Source organism: Mastomys coucha, unplaced genomic scaffold (assembly GCF_008632895.1).
Source record: "Mastomys coucha isolate ucsf_1 unplaced genomic scaffold, UCSF_Mcou_1 pScaffold22, whole genome shotgun sequence".
Classification (NCBI taxonomy): Eukaryota; Metazoa; Chordata; class Mammalia; order Rodentia; family Muridae; genus Mastomys; species Mastomys coucha.
Genome location: NW_022196905.1, coordinates 100,587,391 through 100,598,175, shown reverse-complemented (window position 1 = coordinate 100,598,175; position 10,785 = coordinate 100,587,391). Strand labels below are relative to the sequence as shown.

General features: G+C 39.8%; 1 protein-coding gene across 6 annotated transcripts in view; it reads left to right on the top strand.

The window, feature by feature from the left end:
• Positions 1-10,785, top strand: part of Evi5 (ecotropic viral integration site 5) — a 167,478-nt gene that overhangs the window by 88,048 nt on the left and 68,645 nt on the right. For all 6 annotated transcript variants that reach the window (XM_031337208.1, XM_031337213.1, XM_031337212.1 and 3 more), the window contains 3 exons: positions 1,219-1,353; positions 2,740-2,880; positions 4,757-4,915. In XM_031337208.1, coding sequence (XP_031193068.1) covers positions 1,219-1,353; positions 2,740-2,880; positions 4,757-4,915 — 435 coding nt within the window. The remainder of the gene's footprint in view (positions 1-1,218; positions 1,354-2,739; positions 2,881-4,756; positions 4,916-10,785) is intronic.

Sequence of the window (10,785 nt, the reverse complement as noted above, 5' to 3'; positions counted from 1 at the left end):
CGAACTCAGAAATCCGCCTGCCTCAGCCTCCCAAGTGCTGGGATTAAAGGCATGCGCCACCACTGCCCAGCCTGCCTCAGCTTCTAAAATGAGTAAATGAGTGCTGGGATCCTCTATGATCCCAGCACCTCAGCTTAATAATATATTTATTGCTTTTGCACTACAGCTTTTATATGTACTACACTTTAAGAAAATGTAAGTGTCCACATTGGCGAGTGTGCACACATGCTTCTGTGTGTGTGTGTGTGTGTCTGTAAAGGTGCCATGCCTCTGTGGTTTATTTCTTTGTGTAGCATCTGCTCTTTTTTTTTTTGCTTACTCTAATCTATGCAAATATTTTAAATAAATTGGCATATTTAAAGCAAATACAACTTTCCTTCCTTAGGCTTTAAGATGCTTCACCTTATCCTCTATTATCAATTTTTACTTTTAATGCTTTAAAAATAGAATTTTTAAGGCTTTGTCTACAATGTAACTAAATATGCAGTCTAAGAAATTGTATTATCCATACTGAAAAGAGTAAAAGATGTTTTTTCTTTACCTCTGTGTAATTAAAATATTACAACATCCATCAACATAAAAATCATTGTGTTATTTTATGTGTCTATTTAATTTTATACTTTTGGTGGTACTGGGAGGTGAACACAAGAGACAGATATACACTAAAAGCCAGTTTGTGTCTTTTGTTTGTAACCACACTCAGCAAGGATTCTGTGTGTTTCAAGGACTAAGTAGCATAAGGCTACTATCTGCTGTTTTGTACAGATCATGTCTATCTATGGAGTCAAAATAAATTCTTAGTATCCTGATTGGTGGACAGAAAAAAAGACAGGCGCTGTATATGATCATTGAGGAATGTAATAGCTTGTTACCAAAACCAAAAAATACTGTAACTGGAACTACTAAACTATCTTACTTACATCCTTCCTTCCTTCTCTCTCTCTCTCTCTCTCTCTTTCTCTCTCTCTCTCTCTTTCTCTCTCTCTCTTTCTCTCTCTCTCTTTCTCTCTCTCTCTCTCTTTCTCTCTCTCTTTCTCTCTCTTTCTCTTTCTTTCATCTCATTTGTTGGGAAAATGAAATAATTTGAAATATTGGATATAATTTTACTTTTTAGTTGCTCATAATACCCAAGTTAAATAATTTCATTATTTTTCCTCTTTGTATATATTTACACATTTGTGTTTCCATGAAATTTCAGTATATGTTTATAATCTTTAGCATAAATGCAGTTCTACCTACAACGAAGATTTCGTGCTGCAGTTGGAGAAGGAATTGGTTCAAGCCAGACTGAGTGAAGCCGAGTCTCAGTGTGCACTGAAGGAGATGCAGGATAAAGTGTTGGATATAGAGAAGGTAAGAGACTACATAAATAGTGCCTGCTTCTAAGTCTGAGGGAGATGTGCTAGATACCTGTTAAGTACTTATCAAGAGTTGAATTGGACTTGATGGGGTTTTTTTTTGGTTTTGTTTTTGTTTTTTCGAGACTTGATGTTTTTTACACATGAGGAACTATGAGTATTAGTTATTGAATCAGAAAATGAGGAAATGTTGCTAGTTGGTATAGTACCTGCTTAGAATGTGTGAGGTTCTGGGTTCAGCTTGTAGCACATAAAGCCAGGTATGGGACACACACTTCTGATCATGGTGAGTTGGGATGTGGAGTGGAGTTCAAGGTCATTCTTGGCTACCTGGTTAGATGGAGGTCAGCTGGTGTACATGAGACCCTGTCTAAAAAGAGAGTGGATAGGCAGAAAATAAACGGAACTTTAAGGCTGCCAATTCAGAAAATCCTTTACTGTGTCAGTGAGTTCAGGGTTATTCTCTGACTCCTTTTCAATCTGATTCAGGTATCTGGTCTTTACATTGAGGACTTTGGTGCATTTGGGGTTGAGTTTTACGTAGTGATAAATATAGATCTGCTTACATCTTTCTTTTAAACAGCCATTCAGTTTGTTCAACTAATTGTTGAAGATGCTCTTTTCTCCAATGTGTACTTTTGAATTCTTTGTTAAAAATCAGGAATCAAGCTGGGCAGAGGTGGCGCACACCTTTAATCCCAGCACTTGGGAAGCAGAGACAGGCAGATTTCTGAGTTCAAGGCCAGCCTGGTCTACACAGTGAGTTCCAGGTCAGCCAGGGTTATACAGAGAAAACCTGTCCCGAAAAACCAAAAAAAAAAAAAAAAAATCAGGCATCAATAGGTGTATGGACTTATATCTGGATCTTCCGTTTGATTCTGTTGACTTATCTGATTCAATTGATCAGTGTGTCTGCTTTCATGTTTTCATGTCAGTACCATGCAGTCAACTGAACCTCTAGCAGTTCTTCTATTAGTCAGTCTTGCTTTAGCTATTCCAGGATTTTGTGTTTCCATACAAAACTGAAGATTGATTTTCAATTTCTCTGAAGAATTGTGTTGGAATTTTAAAGGGAATTGCATTGAATCTATAGATTGCTCTTGGTAGGATGTCTACTTTTACAATATTAATTCTGCCAGTCCATGAACATGAGATCATTTCATCAGTTAAGTGTGCCAGTTCTTTGTTACTTTGATACAACTCCATGTTCCATATTTAAGAATACAAATAGAGATGAGTTCTGTCCCCAGAATCTACATGGTGGAAGGAGAGAGAACTGACGCCTACAGCTTATTCTCCAGCCTCCACACATGTATGCACGTATACAAACAGGCATACACAACTAATTTAAAAAAAAATCTCAATTTTTCTCTAACTTTAGAAGAACAACTCATTTCCTGATGAGAATAATATTGCAAGGCTTCAGGAGGAACTCATTGCTGTGAAGCTGAGGGAAGCTGAAGCCATTATGGGTTTGAAAGAACTTCGACAGCAAGTTAGAGACTTAGAAGAGCACTGGCAGGTATGTCAGGCCTGACATGCTTTCTGAAGGGAACTAAAACTGATGTACTAAGTTTGTGTGAATTTGAAATAGCTGGTGATGAAGAATCTTGCTCTTTGTCAGATTGAGACACCCCCAAATCCTTCCAGATACTCTCTTTGCCTTCCCTCCCACCTCCTCCTTTTTCTAAACTCACTAGTCCAGTTTGTGCTGCCCGTATACTTATGGTTATGGGGTCATCCATTTGAGCATGATTGATCTACCAGGAGCCACATTCTTAAAGAAAACTGACTCTGCCTTATCCAGGAGCAACTGTCAGGAGCTCAAGAACTTGCCCTTCTTCATGCTGGAATGATCACTGGCTTGATTAGACAGCTGAGCTCAAGAGCACAGTGGTTCTGTCATCCCAGAATAACTGCTGTGCTCTGGTCTTCCCCATCCCCTCTTCACAGTGGTCCCCGAGCCTTACTGTGAGGGAGTGTGACCCAGATTCCTCCTTCATGGCCGAGCTGTTCATATGAACTTGTTCTCTGCATTTTGGTCATTTGTCAGTTTCTGTGTTAGTTACAACCCACTGCACAGGGAAATTTGCCTGACGAATTACACTAACCTATGGTATAGAAATAGAACTTATATTTTTGGTTGTGAACCTATCCTTTAACTGCTGAGCCATCTCTCCAACCTTAGAAACTCAGAGGACAATTTGATAGTTTATTCATTTATCTAACAAAGATTTCTTTACTATTAGGTACATTGTTGGAAAGTGTGAAACACCTGAAAGGGACACCAATGTATATACGTAAATTTCTAATTTCTTTTGAAAATGCTTATGACAAAGTAAATGACACTTTAGGTTTATTCCCACAAATGTATCTACTTGTGAGAGAAATTAGGTAAAGAACAAAATGTAACAATCTGTAAGACAGAAGGGAATGAGGTTTTTGTTTGTTTGTTTGTTTGTCTTTGTTTTTGTTTTTGTTTTTCCGAGACAGGGTTTCTCTGTGTAGCCCCGGCTGTCCTGGAACTCACTCTGTAGACCAGGCTGGCCTCCAACTCAGAAATCCACCTGCCTCTGCCTCCGCCTCCCAAATGCTGGGATTAAAGGTCTGTGCCACCACTGCCCGGAGGGAATGAGTTTTTAAAAAGCAGTTACTGGGGTGGTGGCACACCTTTAATTCCAGCACTTGGGAGCTAGAGGCAATCAGATTGATGAGCTTGAATCCAGCCTGGTCTACAGAGTGACTTCCAGGACAGCCAATGCTACACAGAAAAACCCTATCTTCAACTCCTCTCCCCACCAAAAAACCCTACACAGTTTCAGAATGGTGGTCTTGGTTTGAATGGGGTGGGGGTGTGGGGAGCTAGGGAAAGGTAGAGAGGGTGGGAGGGTGGGAAGAGAGAGATCTAGTAAATATCTAAATTGGTCTTTGAGGGGTCCTGTGCGATGACTCAGTGGGAGGAGACAGTTGCTACAAGGCCTCAAAGAACTTGAGTCGGGTCCCTGGGGTTCATATTGTGAAAGAGAACTGACTCTTGCAGGTTGTCCTCTGAGCTTCATGTTTGTGCTGTGGAGCATCCCCTACCCCCAAACAAGTGAATATATGTAATATAATTTTAGAAGAACATGGCTTTTAAAAAGAATTTTGAATAATACCCAGATGTAACAGTTTAAATTAAGCTGGGCATGGTGATGTGTATCTGGAATCCCAGCCCTTAGGAGGGCTGACACAGGAAGAACATAAGCCCCAAAGCCAACCAGGAGTACTAATTACAAAGCAAAAGCTTCTCTTAAACAGATAAACACATGACTGTGAACAGTGCTTACCTACATGCTCTGTAAAGTTACCTCATTCTCTGTCGAATACTTGTTGCGATATAATAATGTTTTATGCGTTAGCGTCACTTAGCTCGAACTTCTGGAAGATGGAAAGACCCACCCAAGAAAAATGCTGTGAATGAGTTACAGGATGAGCTAATGAGCATTCGCCTTAGAGAAGCGGAAACACAGGCAGAAATAAGAGAGATGAAGCAAAGGATGATGGAAATGGAGACACAGGTATGATGGGAAGTCCTGGGTGGGTGGAAAGCACCACTATATCACAGTCTTACACAGTTGTTTTCTCAAAATATTTCTAAAAATAAGTGACTATAAACAGATACTATAAAGTTATGAAGAGTGAAAATGTAGGTTTTTAAATGGGAAGTTTGAATGTCATGCCATTGTGTTTAAGGGGTGGTAAATGAATTAGATTCACTGTGGTATAATCCTTAGAACTGACATAAAAGCTGAGGTCTAGACAGCAGTTTCTAGTCTTCATGCACACAGCTAAAACTTACTTACCTATTGCTGTCTGCTCTTGTTCTTTTAAGACAGCATCTGTTATCAAACCTGGAGCTCCAGCAACTTACCATTGTTGTTGTTATTTGTTTGTTTCAATTAAGCTGGCTGGCTAGCAACGTCCAATAATCTGTCTGTCTGTCTGCGTAACTCTAGAGTTACAGATGAGTACTAGGGATCTAAACTCAGGTCTCCATGTTTGTACAGCAGGTGCTCTCACTGACCTGTTGCCCCAGTACTGTTTGGTTTGTTTTAGCTTTGTTTGTTTTGGGTTTTGTAGATTTTTTTTTTTTTTTTGAGAAAAGGCTGTGCTGTATCCCTGGCTGGCTTCTCACTCACTCGATTGGCCTCACACTAATGACAAATATGCCCCAGCCTCCCAGCTGGGATTATAGGCAGAAATATTTTTTTCCTTAGAGATATATAATCTCTGCTTTGACCCTTTGGTAAAATCAAAACAAGCTAGACTTTTGGGTTTATTAGTAAAACTCAGGGTTGCCTTATTGTACAAATTAAGAAGGAAAATTTGTGTAGAGCAAGATTCCTCAACTTGAATACTTTTTTAACGTTTGAATGAGTAATTATTTGTTTTATTTATCTAGTCTGTGCATTATAGGATGTTTAGCAGCACCCTGGCTCTGCCTATCTGATGTTTTTCTCTGTAATGACTAAAACTGTCTTCATACATTTCCAGTAGAGAATCACATATCCACTATAATGTACACTCTGCCTTTTCAAGTGTATAGTGTGATCCTGAGTAATTAAGTCTCCTCATGTTCCTATTTCTGTATTAAATCCTTATCTTAAATATATTTGGCCTAAAATGTGCAAATTATTTTGTTTATAAAACCTGTTGTATTGTAAAGACAAATTTGGCTTTTTTGAATTACATTTTTCTGAGGTATATTTCACATAAGGTTGTCCTGTGGGATCTATGGGGCAGTTTATAAGATCTCTGCTAGTTCTGAAATCTTCAGATGCTCAAGTTCCTTAAATAAAATGACTTATTATTTTTATATAATATTTGTAATAATATATGTATATACACTCTTCTAGTGTACTTTAAACCATCCTTAGGTACAAGGCCTAAAATAGCACAAATGTGATATAAATAATTTTTGCACTATACTGCTTAGGGAATAATAAAGTCTCCACATGTGCAATACAGATGCACTTTTAGAAACCTCAGTCCTTAGCATTGTGAGTTCATGGTACATAGGAAGGGTTAACCGAGCATGGGATTGGTTTTCAGAAGATTTCTTCAGTCAGTAGGAGACATAGTCTACTCATGTGTCACATTGTATTCCAGTGAACAAATACGTGGTCATTCCATGTCAGGTACCATAAAGTAAGTATGCAGACTTTAGGATAAACATATGTTGTTTCTTATCATCTAATTACTTTCAAAAAGCTTTATTGAAATTACAAATATGGAAGAGGCTAAAATTATGAAAAGTAGAAATTAGATTTTATAGTGAGAAATTTTATTAGCAAAATTTATTTATATCTGTACATATGCATATATATGATTATGACTATTTCTCATATATATATTGTATCAGATAATTCAGTTTCTATCTCACCCCCAAGGCTGCTTCTGTGCATTGATTTGTCTCTTGTTATGTACTTCTGTTTTTCCTTGCTTTTTCACATGCTGTGTAAAGTTTTGCACACATTTTCATATGCCCCAACAAGTTTATACCAAGAAAGATTGGTTATCTTGAAACAGACATCCATAGTATGGGGAGAGGATAGCAGCAGTTGGGCATAGCAATAACTAAGGTAAGTAGTTTTTGTGCTGAGCAATGGGTACACATTTCCCTCTGCCAGGCCTTTCATGTGGCAGATTGGAGTTAATACTGTCAGATGGGGGCTGGAGAGATGGTTTAGCGGGTAAAAGCACTGACTGCTCTTCCAAAGGTCCTGAGTTCAAATCCCAGCAACCACATGGTGGCTCACAACCATCCATAAGGAGATCTGATGCCCTCTTCTGGAGTGTCTGAAGACAGCTACAGTGTACTCACATAAAATAAATAAATCTTTAAAAAAAAATACTGTCAGATGGGCTGAGTTGAGTTTTGCTCTGTGGTTATGCGAAGAAGTGCACTTCAGGGTTCAAATTCCTTTGGCATTACCTCATTTTCAGAATGAGGGCTGGTTTCTCAGACAACTTTTGTTCTGTCTTTATTTTGTATCATATCCTAGAATCAGGACTGGATTCAGCAGTATTCTTCTATTACTTGTTGCAGGGAATTGGAGGGGCAAAGGTATTTTCTGATAATCCTCAGCCTTAGCCTCCATTTTGCTTTTGTATCAGAGGTATTTGGCCTTCTAATGCTTCTGCCCACCAGTGGCTGTAGCTACTTAGTCCAGAACCTATTACTGCCTCTTCTCTGCCAGTCTGTGCCAAATAAAGCTTTGATTCCTTGGAGGAGACAGGTGAATTCAGTGCATTCTTCCTATAGTAGCTGGTTTTCCCTCCCTCCAGCCCATACTGTGGATGTTTTTGAGACAGGTCTTCCTATGGGGTTGCTGTCCCCTTCAGTTCCTTCAGTCCTTCCCCTAACTCTTCCATAGGGGTCCCTGACCTCTGTCCAGTGCTTGGCTGTGAGTATCTGCATCTGTCTCCGTCAGCTGCTGGCAGAGCCTCTCAGAGGACAGCCATCCTGTCATACATGGCTGGTTGGGTCTTGATTAGCAAGACCAACGGTGTCAACTTATCTAGACCCCTGGGAGCTCCCAGAAATTAAGCCATCCACCAAAGAGCATACAGGGGCTGGCCCAAAGCCCCCGGCACATATGTACCAGTGGGCTGACTTGTCTGGGCTCATTGGGAGAGGATGCACCTACTCCTGTAGAGACTTGATCCCCCCACCCCACCCCGGGAGGGGAGCGGATACCTGGGGAAGGCACCCTCTCAGAGGTTGAAGGGGGAAGAACTCTTGGAGCAGGGACCAAGCAGGCAACATTTGGGATGTAAATAAGTAAAATAATTAATTTTAAAAAAGACTCTGGGCCAACCTTTGTCGTGGTACATGACAAGAATGTGTTCAAAATGTAGGAATCTTTCTAGGCCAGCACTTGGCCTCCACTAGTCTGATGTTCATTCTAGCTGAATTTTCTTTATAGCTTATAGCTGCTTCTGCTCTGGTCAGAAGAGCTTAAATCCCCTCCCTTTTCCTTAGGAGGCTTCTAGGCTAAACAAGAGTTCAAGCCCAGTCCCCATCCCACCCTATTTAGTCAGAGGATTGGAGTCAGCATTCTGGCTCTTCCTATCCCCACTCAGAGACCAAAAGTCCTCATTAGCTGTTAGTTTGTACTTCCATTTTTATCCCCCATTCAGTTTTTCTTATTTCCTAGTTTTAATTTTATCGTTTACTTTCTCTTGTGAGAAAATTTCTTTTGACTTCTTTATTACTTTTTTCTTTTCTTTTATTTACTTTTAAAATTAATTTATTTTTTACATTTCATATTTTATTCCCCACACCACCCCCATCCACCCTCTGACTGCTCCACATCCCACACCTCCTCCTCATCCCCATGTCTCTACGTGAATGCCCTCACACACACCCCCACCCTATCTGACCTCTAAACTCCCTGGGGCCTCCAGTCTCTTGAGGGTTAGGTGCATCTTCTCTGAATGAACCCAGACCCAGCAGTCCTTTACTGTATGTGTGTTGGGGGCTTTATATCAGCTGGTGTATGCTGCCTGTTTGGTGGTCCAGTGTTTGAGAGATCTCAGGGATCCAGATTAATTGAGACTGCTGGCCCTCCTACAGGATTGCCCTTCTCAGCTTCTTTCAGCCTTCCCTAATTCAACAACAGGGGTCAGCTGCTTCTGTCCATTGGTTGGGAACAAATATCTGCATCTGACTCTTTCAGCTGCTTGTTGGGTCTTTCAGAGGGTTATTAGTTCTTATTAATGTTTATTACCTGAAAAATTGGAAATACTTGCCTGGCTAAATGAATTCTAAAGGCAGTAATTATATCTTGATTTTAAACAGTAAGGCCCTCAGAAGAGCTTGCTGTGTTCATCCATGTCACACATTATTTTGATACAGCTGTAAGCCTCTAGATGATTAGGCACTGCTGCGGTTGTATGGAGCCAGTGTTCATCTGACTTGGTCTGTCTGGTCGTCTGTTTATTTATTCTGACTGCTGCATCTTCCCTTCTCTCCTTCCCTCCCCTCCCCTCTTCCTTCTCTCCCTCCTTCTCTGTCTTGCTTTGCTGCCCAGGCTGGCCTCAAACTCATGATCCATGCAGATAGGATTATAAGTGTTTGTATCATTCCACTTGGCTTTCTTTGACTTTCTTAAATTGAGGTTGACTTTATTCTTATATGAGCACTTAATTGAGTAAAGTCTTGTAGGCTGAAAAACAATCTCTAAAGCATCACATATCTGCTGGTAAAATGCCTTCATTTTCTTTCCTTCACATATACTGTGTTCTCCTTGACTTGCCTATTTTGTTAGCACTCTGAACCTTATTATTCACTATCTTGGTGAGGATTTATTTGCCTTTATTATCCTTGGGGTTAGCTGTGCTCCCTGAACTGTAGATTCATATTCATGTGTTTATTTTTTGAAGCACTGGAGATTGAATCCATGATAGTCAAGTACTGTGCCAGCGAGCTTCGCCCAGCTCTCTTCTTATTTTGGGGCATAGTCTTACTAAGTCACATGGACTTGCCTTGAGTTCACAGCATAGTCCGAGTTGGCTTGTCTCAGCTCATGAGTAGCTGGGATTATAGCCTTACCCAGCTAAGTCTAGACTTTGCCCACAGTTTTTTTCTTTTTTAATGTGGAGGGCAGGGGAAGAATAAAATTTTCTCAAATATTAATGGACCTTACCACAGCTTTTAAAAATTGGACCTTCTTGTATTTTCTGTGTCTTATACATTCTTTTACAACACTAATATTTTTCAGTATTCATGCCTAATCCTTTAGGCATGTATTTAATCCTTCCATTGTGTGTTATGAATGTGTACATATTTGTATATGTTTGTGTGTGAATATGGAAGCCAGAGGTTGACTTGGGGTGTTTTCCTGGATCAATCTTCATGTTATTTTTTTGGGACAGGTCTCCCTTTGAACCTAGAGTTCATCTATTGGCTAGGCTAGATACCAATGAGCTCTAAAGGTCTTTATCTCTGTCCTATGTTGTTTGCGCCCCGGTGTTGGGGTTACAAATATGTACCACCATGCCCATCTTTTATGTGGGCGTTAGAGATGAAAACTGAGGTCTTCATGGCTATACATGACAAGCATTTAACTTACTGAGCCATTGTTCCAGCCCTCGTTGAATTTCTAGTATCAGCAGTTATATTGACTTTTAGAAATTTTATTTATTAGTTTTTAAATTTACAAACTCACTACAAAGACAAAGCTGATCTAGTACATCTAACCCTCCTGCCTCCTCCTTCTAAACACTGGGATTGCAGGTATGGGCAACAATGCCTGCTAAATGTGTTGGCTAAGAGTTTGTAATAATCTTTTGGACAATTTCAGGTTTTTTAAAGTTCCTCTCTTTCTTCTTTCTCTCTCTCTCTTTCTTTCTCTTCTTTCTTTCTTTCTTTCTTTCTTTCTTT